The 12,645-nt window shown below is 42.3% G+C and overlaps 1 protein-coding gene across 2 annotated transcripts in view; it reads right to left on the reverse strand.

Annotated features, from left to right (window-relative positions):
* The window catches only part of CNTNAP5 (contactin associated protein family member 5), a 796,713-nt gene that overhangs the window by 351,435 nt on the left and 432,633 nt on the right, over window positions 1-12,645 (reverse strand). For both annotated transcript variants that reach the window (XM_077861335.1, XM_077861336.1), the window contains exons 9-10: window positions 9,316-9,465; window positions 6,349-6,520 (exon numbers count right to left, since the gene is read on the reverse strand). In XM_077861335.1, coding sequence (XP_077717461.1) covers window positions 6,349-6,520; window positions 9,316-9,465 — 322 coding nt within the window. The remainder of the gene's footprint in view (window positions 1-6,348; window positions 6,521-9,315; window positions 9,466-12,645) is intronic.

Below are 12,645 nucleotides of genomic sequence, written 5' to 3' on the forward strand. Positions count from 1 at the left end.
ATGAAATCATATTTAGAGAATGTTTGCACAGTGACTATTACATAAACTATAACCTTTTCTTTTCCTTCATGAAATCGACTAAAATGATAAATAAAAACAGCAGAAGTGCTCTTGTTTTGATGTTGGCTCCATCCCATGAGTTAAAGGAGAACACCATATTGTAGCATTTCTCACTTTAGAGTTAGAAGCTCAGATTGTGTGGGCATTGGCCTTACAATGGCTTTTCTGGCACCCAGCGGAAAGGCTTTCAATTTTTGAGAAGAACTAAAACATATGCATTACCAGGCAATGTAATCTTTTTATATAGCCTACTGTTTTTAACAGACTCCCACACACAGAGTGGGGCTTTAGCATAAGTCTGTTTATGGGAGGTCATCCAAAATAATGCTTCTCCACTCTCAGTGTTTACAACACTCCAAACTCTGAACCAAAAAGGTAAGAATCTTGACCGGAGAGTTTAGCAGATGCTTTTCTTAAACCAATGTGTGCTGGGGAAAAAGGAAGTGGTTATAGAGTGAGAAGCTACATTTCATAACTTATTTGGCTGCAAGACATTTAAAACAGCGTTTCACGTGTGATTCACTCATTGGAACAAGCAAATTGTTTCATTTTTAAAAGGGTCAATGCAAAAAAGTCCCCACAGGATGCAATAGCAAAGACCTGACTTCTCTATGTGGCTTTGCTACACTCGGCTAGACTTCCATTAACTTCTACGCAAAATCAGAGCTGGATGATCTCCAAGGATGTTCCTCAATACCACAATTCTGGGAGGAAGGGAGGCAGGAAATGGGACATGTGACCACAGAGACACTTTGCTAGGTATCAGAAGACTAGATGAAGTCAGTCTCTATGAATCTTCATAAAGGTTTGGAGCAATAGGTTTTGGTGGGTGGAGTCACTCTCATTTAGAATGTCACTACCACCACCCAAGGCTTAGGCAGAGGGAGAAAAATGGGACAAGGACTGTCAGCAGGGCCAGCAAGTCCACTGTCCCCCAGAGAATACAAAGACAAGTTATGTTTGTTAGTAGCTGCAGCCACTCTAAGACCCACACTCCCACCACACCAAAATATCCCTTTGTTCAGGGGCTACTAAGGATCCAACTGTTTTCATTTATATTCCCAAAAGTTTTATTTATAATGGGAAGCCAGGGAGAAGCTGAGTGACAAAACCAGAGAAGTCTAGAGGGAGATGGAATTCAATTGTGCCCCTCCCCCCGTAGTGTCCCATGGACTGATTTCAACATCCCTTTGGAGATGAACATTGAGACAGACCTGCCGGGACTCATCAGAGACCCCATGAGATTTTTCTCAGAAGGACAGCTGCTTGGGGGCCCAGTAGGTGCAAGCAGCCATCCCTCTCTCCCACATCTACACCACGTTTGTAGAGAATCTACACAATCCCACCACCTCCAGGATCAGAGGCTTTAGGGCAGTAATTCTCAAAGACTGCTCCCTGGACCAGACTACCAGTACTCTAGGAATTTGTTAGAAATGCAAATTCCCTGGCCCATCAAAGTAAAATTAGAAACTCTAGGGGTAGGGTCCAGGAACTTGGGTTTTAAGAAGAACCTCCCATTGATTCTGACATAAACATGCTGGAATTCACCTGCAAAATGTATTGATGCATGCACTTCCGGGTTTATGTAAATTCAGTGTCTGCAGGTGCATGAACCAGGAAATAAAGGCTGCCTTAAATTTTGTGTCCTTAGCATATTGACCACATGCTTTCCTTATCCTATCCAGACCCTGAGGGGGAATCCAAAGACTGCAACCTTGGCACCCAAATTGATGGGTACTTTCCTAATGCATGGTTGATGGTGGCCCAGAGGAGCAGCTCCTTTGAACAAGTGGGAATCAAAGCACCAAGTCCAAGTCAGTGAGAAGACTGATTTGAGGGCACATGTGAGGTATATTTATGGGGATCCACCCCAGAAGCTATCGGGATCACTTGGCCATGGTGGGCTGGAAGAACTTCAGAGGATGACCTGAGTTCTTTCCTCTTCCCATGGATCTAGAGAGCTAGCAAACCTTTGGCCATGGGAATTAACATGGAGACTATTTACTGAGTATATACTGTTTACTAGACATGGAGCTGAGCACCTGATTTCTCATACTGTCTCATTTGACTCTCATTGAAAGGTAGGTTTTATCATTTTTATGATCTTGGTTTTGCAAAAGAAGAAACAGAAGCAAAAATGTTAAATAATATGTGCTGATAAACTGTAGCCTGGGAATTAAACACATTCTATCACCTCTCAAACTTGCTGCCACCTGCATGGAGATTAATGAATTCTCCTCGGTGTAACTTCCACTTGCCCCCATCTCAGACAGTGTCTCTATTTGCTCTTCCAAGTTTGGCTTCACACCTTGGATCCTGTCTCCCAATCAAACTTGTAGACACATTTGGTGATTTGTTTCTTCTGCTCTGGACATTGGACTCAGAGGGACTGGGCATGGCTCCTCCAATGGACTTGGTAGATCTTTCAACAAAAATCCCAGGGAAAGGTACTTCTTGACCTGGACCACCAGGACTTACTTCACTCAGACCCTGCCTGACAATGAGCACCACTCTGACTGTCCCCTTTCTAAATTAAATTTCATTCGGCACCTAATGTTTACAAAGAATTTAACGTGCTGATTATCACTGAAAAACCTAATTATGCAAAAGATGGGGTGGCTTGTTTAGGAGCCACAGACACACAGTGACTGCCATGTCCAGGCCAGTGCCTGCCGAGCGGAAGTTCAGGGAGAGAACACTGGCAGGGTTCAACTCTGAACCACAACTTCAATCCTGTGACCATGGAAAAATTGACATATGTCTTCAGGTCTTAGTTTACCTCTTTAAAAATGGAGATAATGATGCCCTTGCACTGCCAGGGCTTCTGTAGTTCTTACCACTTCTTAATGCTACCCAAGTATATCTATATAGGGCTGCCTGACTCCTTCATTCAATGTCTATGAGGTTGAGTCCCTGCGGGTACGATGGAGTTGTTCATGGGATGCAGCATTTATTGAGGGGGACTTTGCTCTATGTGGTTTAGAATATCATGTCTTGCCTACTTTAAGTCCAAGAGGGTTGCAAGAGGTAAGTGTAGATCTCAAAGAACAGGAGGTCTGGGATGTGGAAAATGTGAGGTTGAAGATTCAGCTCACAGAGGAGGGATAGTAGATGAAAATCATGTTCCAGAGGTTTAGAAAGACTATTGTAAATGTGTGAGGTCTGCTGGGAGTGCTCCATTCTGATCCCAAATGTGATTCCTACAAGGATGCTCTACCTCTTCCTCCTAACTCATCACTGGACTGCCAGGCACCAGGCAGTTCTATAGATCAAGCCTCCTAAAGCTCTTGGCTCTTGGCTGCCAGACTGGGGCCAGGCCAATTACTCCACCTCTTTTCTTCCCTGAGACTAGAAGACTTACTAATTTGCGCTCATCAAAATTCAAACTGTTTAGGTTCCTTAATCCTTGAGAAGGGACCCTCTCTACTGTTGCCAGCATTGTCTCATGGCCAGCTTGTGAATTTGCTCAGGCTGGGCAGCAAAGGTGACATCCCAAAGGCAACCTGCTAAAGGGACCCCCACTAGAGGAAGCTTTTCAAATTTTGGCCTCTTCTGTGAATGCTACCTTGGCTTTCCCACAGTGACTGGAACTGAGAACCCAAGGGACAATGAGAGTGCAGAGTATCTCTAGAAGCCAGGTGGGCTCACTCTGAGGGAGGAGAGGGAGGTTGGGGCAGGCAATCACAGAGAAGCAGGGAAGGAGGCCTGGGTCTCTACAGCCCTAGAGGAAGGGACAGAGAATTGAGTCTGGGAGAAAAGAGACACTTAGGCCGGATCAAAGGCTGTTCTTCTTGCACTTTCCAGAATGGAACACAGTTAAAAACAAAACAAAACAAAACAACAAAACAAAACAAAACAAAACAAAACAAAAAAAACAACAGAGCCAAGAAAATACACACACAGCCAGACTTCTCTACCCCAACCTCTTCCACCACACCACACCCCACCCCTAAATGGCAAGCAGGTAGACAATGTCTAGAGGTTGACAAAGACTTCGCATTTGCCCTTAAATCAGTTTCAGTTGACCAACACATTAAAAATAAAGCACACAACTTAGCTTTTCAAACTCCTGCCCCTCTCCAACAAATGTTAAATATAACTTCAAGAAACAACTAATCAAGCAAAGTCTTGTACCACAGTATCCCCTTCTGTTAGAGACACTGTCTGGTAAATCAAGAAAAACGTACCATTTACTCACTAAACTAAACACAATCCCTTATTATATAATTAACCAAAACACAATTGTATGTAATACAATTATACAGACTACAATTACACAAAAGTAATGATGCAGTATAGATGGCAATGACTTTCATGTAATCGAAAATAATGACAGCGTCCTTGATTAGAAATTAAGGTATCATAAGAGATCCCTGCTGATAAATGTTCCCTCTATTGATCTCCACTTTGCAAAAGGCTCTGCTGGCTGATGAAGCTGGATGCTTCCCTCTCGTTGTTAATAAAGACTATAGGGGTGGCAACCATTCTGTGTAGTATCTTTTATTCTGAGGTCTCTAAACTAACACATCCTAATGAAGCACACATTTTATTACCCACTTTTCCAGCTGGTCAAATAGAAAAAAAAAAAAAAAAAAAGCAGAAGAGGCAGGAAGTCTGTGTGATTTGTTGAGGATCCCATGTGTAGTGGTATTAACAAAGAAACATGCACATAAAGCTCCATCAAATTATATTGGTCATTCTGAGCATCAGAGGACACAACCTGCATAGCTAATTTCTGTGCTTCTCAGAAGAGGCACCTGCTACTTCTCATCATTGCTCCCTGGGACAGAGGCAGTTACCTTCCCATCTCTGGGCTGGTTCTCTTTGATTCATCCTTTTCAATTTTTCCTAAGTATTCCATCTAAGAAGCAAGTCTCATACCTTCCTTCCTGACTCTCACCTAGCACAGGAGTCAGCATTCCACAAACAAACAAATTTCGTCATAGTTACTTTTGGCCCCCATCTCTAGCCACATTCACACCATGTAGGTCACTGTGGTGGAGTGACGTACCCAACTCTACCAAGTTATATTTTATTGACTCTAAGACACTATTCACTGCAAGACATACCATTATTTTATATGCCACTGAGAAAAAATGTTGCCAATCGAAAAATGATGCACCATTGATTGCAAAATGTGTCTGAATATTAGAGATTTTAAAATGAAAAATATGCACCTCAAATTGACAAAATACTTGCCAGCCATGATTTCTTCTATTTCTATGCCATTTCCCATGCTGCACCCTGAAAATCCATCCTACCTGAGCACCCCTCACCATTCCTCAGCTAAGTCTTGCTTGTCCTTTAAAATCCAGCTCAGCACCACTTCTTAAAAACCTTCTCGACCTTATTCTCCCTAAGGCCAGATGGAGTTGTGGCTACCATAAGTCCCACAGATAAAGGTGAACTTCTTGGGTGTTTATTGTACTTTATTGTAACGGTTAATTCATTCCCTGATGAGACATGAGCAGAGACCCTGTATCACCAACACACAGGCAAACATGTAACATATATATTCACCCACTTAATAGATGATATTTTGATGGGGATGAGTATAATTGTGAGAATAAAGGAAGTAAGTGCTAGAGATAAAACATGAAGATCATGATAAACCTGGATGAAAAATCAGAATTGATCCTCTTTAATTTTCTGCAGCATGTCTTTGATCCTAGAAACTTTATATATAAAAGGAGTCAGAGCCCAGAAGAAATAGAGAAGCTGAGTTTCTGCTAGATTTGTGGGCTGCAGAGTCTAAGTGCTGATTCTCTCTGTCTGCAGCCTGGTCTCTTCTGGGCCAAAGAAGCAATAGGTTAGGGATAGCACAAGCAAAGGCCGGCTGCCCCAGGAGTTACTGCACCACTGGCAGCACCTGAACCTCTCTTCTAGACCTTGAGAGCCTAATGCTCATCTGCCCCCATTAGAAAGGCTCACTACAGTAAAGAACAAAATGGTTTAAGAGAGAAGTAATCCCTCCCTCCTTTATGCTTTACTCTTAACTTCAAAGTAATCAACTGTTGTTTATGCATAAAATTTTAATCCTGTCACAAATTTGTATTTTGATTTAATTTGCATATCCCATTTACTGCAAGTCAACATGAAGAGAGACTCAACTAATTTAAACCATTTTTCTCTGGGCCTGAAATCCTTTCAGAAATATTTTCCATTAGGCGACTCAATTATGTCTAATGTGGCTAATGTCAGTGGATTAGAATTTTGCTTAAAGAAACTCATATTTAGAACAGTGAGAATGGGAAGGGGGTGGGAGAACAGAGAAGAGACAATAATTACCTGTCTTTGATGCTACACAGATCAATGTGTAAATCACTAAAATTCCCCAGGGAACCTTGCTGAACTGAAATGAGGTCCTTGGGCTGGTTATCAATAAAGATGAGCCTCATGCAGCCTTGGAAAGCCTTAATGGGATTTAAACATTGGGAATCGGTGAGATTGTCGGGGCACCCTGTGGGACAGAGAAAAAAAATGAAGAAGAATACTGAAATGATCAGTCATTGCTTTGGCGACCTATTGATGGAGGACCTGGAGGTCTAATTATTCTGGGGCTTTTTCATTCACAGCAGTGCATGCATTTTTGTTGTAAATCCTAGCATTCTCACAGAAGGGACAGAATTGGTACAAAACGGGGTGTCCTCAATCGCTGTACAGAACAAAAAACAAAATGTGTTAAAGGGAATACCAATACTACAGCATTTATCTCGTTCTTATTTCTTTTTGCCTGTTGGTAAGCTACCCACCATTCCACCGCGTGGTATACTTCACTCATCCCAAGGAGGCAACATATTATAACTACTTGGGAATGTTGCTTCTGTCTTGAAACACATTCTAAATGCACAATTCAATTCTGAATTACACTTTCAAAGGAAATTATGCTTTGGGTAAGAATGGTGGCAGAGTAATTGTCTGGCTAATTGTTAGCATTAACAGGCTTAGTTCCTGAAAAAGGTACACATAGGAATGTAACTGGAATTTTGAAGAGTTGCGCAAAGCAAACGGCACCAAAGGACGCCGACGCCAAAGGAACTAGGTGTTTAAATGCACATAGTTATAGGGCTATAATAGCACACGTGAAAGGTTAACACCATACCTTTTTAAAGAGTGTTCTTTAAAGAAAACTACATTACACTAATTTAGCATAGCTTGCATCCAGGGCATATCTACTTCTCATTAAGACAGGTACAGAGCAACATAGGTATACGAGTGCTTGTGCTCTTTATAAACTCCATCCCAATGGTTTTAATAGGTTCGGAGCATATGGGAATGCAAGCTTGAAAACATGGCAATAACCCATAAATAATTGGGAATTATTTCAGCCATTCCTAATAGACAGTCACTGCTGGGCTGAAGCCCAGCAGCTGGTTAACAGCTCACAGGCACACTATAAAACGAAGAGAGATGCTACAAGTTCTAATTGAAGCTGTAGAGAGAATTTATGTAAGTTGACTATTATTACTCAAACTCATTTTTCACCTTCCTTAAGTTTATAGTCTACATGTGGGTCGCTTCTTTAAATACTGTTTAAATCACAGATAAATCTTCACCTTCTAAACCCAGTGCCCCCTTAACTTGGGGAAGGCAGACATTTTCCCTTTGAAGCATTGCAGATGCCATCATTATTGAACACTGTTTTCCCCAGAAACAGGTATAAGAATGTTTCTCTCTCTTTGTTGGTGAACATTGCATAAGATGCCAAAAATTATGCACTCCGTGACATGGATCTCTGGGACCCCCGAAACTCTTCTTCTGCATCCTTTATGATACATTTGCTAGATGTCCCAACCTAGTGGGTTGTGGAGAATACAGACTTGGGGGTGAATCCCAATTCTAATATTTAAATAAATTATATTACCTTAGTAAACACCAGTCTTATTTTATCTGTGAAATGAGCTAAATTTGCCTATCTTCCAAAGTTGCTACATGAACTAAATGAGGTAAGACCATTTGCAGTGAATGGAAGTGCTCCCTTCTTGGAGGAATCATTGTCCTTGCATACATGGAGAAAACTTAGAATGAAGGACAGAGACCCTTCCTGGGGCCTTAAAAATCAAACCACAAAAATATTGCTCTATGCTGATTCTCTTCCAGGATGCCCCAATAAATATGCTGCACCTATACAAAGCTCATTTTGTATTTCAAAGCTTAACCACATGTCATGACATGAGAGAGATGATTTGTAAATTCCATTTGAGAGACTGTACTTCGTAATTTTACACAATACTTCCTTTCAGTTTCCTAATGGAAAAAGAATTAGCAACCAGAGGACAGGGGCAGCCCATGCCCATATTTGCAAAAGTCAAAGCCAGTTTGTCCATTCTGTGCCCTATTGGAAGCCCTGGGCTATACACTTAAACGCTGACCTTACTCAAGTTTTCCAACAATTTGGCTTTGCTTCCCCATGTCCTAGATAAGGAAGTTCAGGGACTTGCTTAAATTAAGGAAGTTCAGTGTCTTGCTCAAGGTCACACAGTAATTGAGATTACTCTCCAGAGACTGTTTTTCTAATGCAAACAGAAGACTAGGAAATTAGATACTATATTTTTAATGAAATAAATGCCTTGAAAGAAGTAAATATAAATGCACATACATCCATAAAAAGGTAGTGAATTCCTAATCACATATTTTTCATCTTTTCTAGTTTGCCCTGTGTTTTCATCATAGGGAAGTTCCCTAGGATTCACCTAGCGATGGAGAGAGCTAGTTCTGTACTGTCTGCTCCATGTGGAGCTACAAGTTCATGGACCTTCCCCATTTTTAGAGCCCCATTCCATGAGCATGGCCTGCAGGGATGCCAGGAAGGAATGAACAGATAGGGATTCAGGCAGCAAAGGAGCAAAGGATAGCCTAGAAAGTTGAACGTGCCGGTTGTGCCTTCCCACCTGGATTTTTCCTTTTGCACATACTGCTGACTGTTAGTACACATTCTCTAAGTTTTCAGCTGACTTTCTCCTTCCCAATGTGATCACAGAGCTTGGCATGACTACAAAAATCTCCTTTGGACATGTTATATAACACTGGCTCTTATAGCTAGTTTTTTTTTTCTTCTTAACTGACCTAGATAGTTTATATTTGCACAGCTGTTAGAGAGTTGGTTTCTCATTATTTTGTTTTTGGGAGTGGGTACCTATGTGTGTGTGAGAGAGAGACAGTATAGTCAAATTGACAAAAAAGAATCATCAGGGAGAAATAATTGTTCACTGCATTCTCCCTCCCTCTTTAATTCTCAAAAGCTAAGGAATTTACCTCCAAAGTAGTAGCTATTTCCAGAATAGATCTGTACACGGGTAGTATCCTGGGCCGGGGATGCTGCATCATTATCCAGAGAGAGAGTGATGCGGTCCCTTCTGGCGTTGATGCTAACTGAATGCCACAAGCCATCATTCAAGCTGCTGCCTGCAAAAGAAACAGGAAAGGCAAGCATAGGGATGATTGATTGGGGAGGTCTGGAGCAAGTGGGGCTCATCCTCTTCACTTGCTGCGTTCCTGTGCATCCTCAGTATGCTCCCCATGTCTCCTTGTGCTTAAACCAAACCCCCAGTGTCTCCACAAATTTCACCTTTCTTTCTCTGTTTACCACTTTAATTCTATTATTTTCAAAGTGGCTGAACCACATCTAATATGTTTGGTTTCAAAACAAAAGGGCAAAACACAAATTTGTATACTACAACCAAAGGCGTGGCTAAATGAATTGACCTTTTGATAGAAATTCAGAGTAAAAGGTTGAAAGAGAAAATCTCAAAATGCCCATAGAGATTTTATCCCTGGGTAGTGGGGGTTATAGGAGATTTTAGTTTTCTCACAGTTTTCCACAAACGCCTTTTCTGCCTTTTTCAGTAAAAAATCAAAAATAGATCTGAAGCATGGTAAATTCTAATGATGTGCCAGGCAGAGGCAGTGTCCTGTCAGAGAAGTAACAGACTATTTCAATCCCAACATTTTTCCTTAACTAATTAGGTGACACTGGCTGAGTTATCCAGTGAGAATTTCCCTGAACTCTGGCTTTATCATCTGCAAAGATCATAATTCGTAGTTTGTGTTATCATTCAAAGGATCAATTGAGATCTGGTAGGGAAGTTTCAAGGACAGTTGCAGGCATGGTAGGTGTTGATTACAAGTTAATTCCTCTCTTGTTCTCATGCCCCAAATGTCTTTTGTGCACACTACCGTGCTGGCCTATCTGACTGAGAATTTGATTTGGGAACTAGTCATGAATATTGGAACTATTTCCTTCTACAAAATATATCATCTATTAAGGTTGTTGGTGCCAAGTACTTGCTGAAGGAAAGATAATCTTATTCACCAATCTGGTCCCAAAGATGTGTCTGTGACAAAAGCACACCACCACGCATGTCTTCCCTCAACAGACATTTATTGTGCCTTGCTAGGTGTTGAGTGGCCTTCTTACTCTTATTGCTCAGTTTTTCCCCTGCAAAATGAGGGAAATGATTGTACTTATACACCATTGTGAGAATTATACAGTAGTTACTACAGGAGCGCATCTAGCACCGTTCATGTCACATCGTAAGTAGACACTGATGTTAGCTAAAACAAATGGTCAGAATAGCAACTGCAAAATGGTCCCTCATATCTGGAAGTGTGGAGAGAAACAACACCTGGTGTCTATGGTCCATCACTAAATAGAAGAGAAATATGTAAGAAGGATTCAAATACTGTCCTTTGAGTTCAGGGTAGTGGGATACACAAACAAGCAAGCAAAGAGCAACACTTGCAATTTTGGGTGCAGAGAAGAAAGCAAGCCTAAGTAATGGCATGTGAGGGTGCCAAAAAGGCTTCACAAATGAGATAGTGACAGTTCAGGGAAGTTCTGAAAAATGCACAAGAGCTCTCTACTCACAAAGCAAGAGTCCAGGAGACAGCCTATACAAAAAAAAAAAAAAAAAAAAAGCGAAGGTCTGGAATGAGAAGCAGGGGGAAACAAGAGGAAGGCAAATGAGAAAGGAATCAATCACGCAGGGGCCTGGCATGCGAAACTAAGGAATGGGTTTCCACAATTTCCTTGGAGAAATGATTCTGAAGAGTTCTTTGTTCAAGCCATTCCATCAGAATCTTTGAGGATGACACCCTAGGCATCTGAATTTTTTAAAAGCTCCTTGGGTGATTCTAATGTATAGCCAAGAATGAAAATCGTTGCTTTGGAACAAAGGGAGCCCATGAGGAGTCCTTAGCCTGGGGAAGACCTGGCTGGAGATACTTATCCAAAGACTCTGGTGGCAGAGGACAGCTGGGAGGAATCAGGGCTGGAAGCAGAACTGAGGGAGTCTACTTTTTGCGCTGGCCCCAGGGGACAGAATGAGAATCTCAGCCAAAGTAGCAGCAGTGAAAATGGAGAGCAAGGGATGGATTAAGAGCTATTTCTGGAGGTAGAAGGGATAAGACTTAGGAGAGCCTACGGGAGCAGTCCCTAAGAAACCAGCTGGGAAGCAAGCCCTGAAAATCAGAGCAGAGGTCTGCAGGGCTCTTCAGAACAGCTACTGAAGAGCTTGTGCCCCTGAGCTCTCAGATGGTTGGAGAAGCTGCCCAAGGAGAAGCACAGCACCAGGCAGGGGCCCAGCTGCATTGCACCAGGGCAGCTGTGCCCCATCTGCTCACAATAGGCCAGATGTAAGGGACCCTCCTGCATTTCCAGCCAGCTCCCTAGCAGTCTTCACTGCAGCCCTGAACATCTGCTAGGGGTGAACCCAGGGGTGGCTCAACCTGGCGGCCTTACTTCCTCCCAAAAGCCAGAGCCTGGGTCCTAACCACAGGGTCTCTGCTAATGAGGTAGAGGCTCTGTCAGATGTTTCCTGGTGATGAACATTTGACTTCTGGCAGGGGCATTTGGGGGGCATACCCAGCTGTATGTCGTTACTTCTTTTTACCCTTATTTGCATACTGATTGAAATACATTTGCATAACATAGGAGACTGCATCTGCAGACAATCTATAGACTGTTTAAACTGGAAAGGAGTCAGTAACTAATTCAGTTTAGAGGATGTAAATAGCCCCTAAGGGCCCAGTGCCCTGCTAAGCATCAGGATACAATAAGAAAGAAGCCACAGACAGAGATCAAGGGGAGTGTCCTACCTAATCAGAGATACATCCTCTAGTCATTTTACAAATGAAGGTGGCCTAAAAGAATAAGTCTGACCCCCCTGAGTGGCAGGGCAAGAGCATGGCCTTTGAAAGCTGGGTCTGGGTCTCCCCCACCCCACCCCCCTTCCCAGATCACTATCCTTGTCACTCCCTTTAACATCAATTGCTTGGTTGGTTGTTTTCTTTTTCCTTTTTTCATTTTTCCTTCTTTTTTTTTTCTTCCCTTTTTACTCTGCTTTTCTTTTTGGTTTGATCTTTTTGATCTTTTCCTCCATGGTCCTGAGTCCCTGCAGGGGAGCCTGTGTGAAATCTTCACTCTTCTGAAGAAAATTATTGGGGCAGTAGTTCCCCATGCTGACCACACAAAGGGCACCTGGGGAGCTTCTGAAAAGACAGGTCCCTGGGCCCCACACCAGGTTAATTAAGGCAGGCTTCAGGGGTGGTCCCCAGGCCTTGGAAGTTTCAAAGATCCCCAGAGTC

This window comes from Canis aureus, chromosome 20 (genome assembly GCF_053574225.1).
Source record: "Canis aureus isolate CA01 chromosome 20, VMU_Caureus_v.1.0, whole genome shotgun sequence".
NCBI classification, from domain to species: domain Eukaryota; kingdom Metazoa; phylum Chordata; class Mammalia; order Carnivora; family Canidae; genus Canis; species Canis aureus.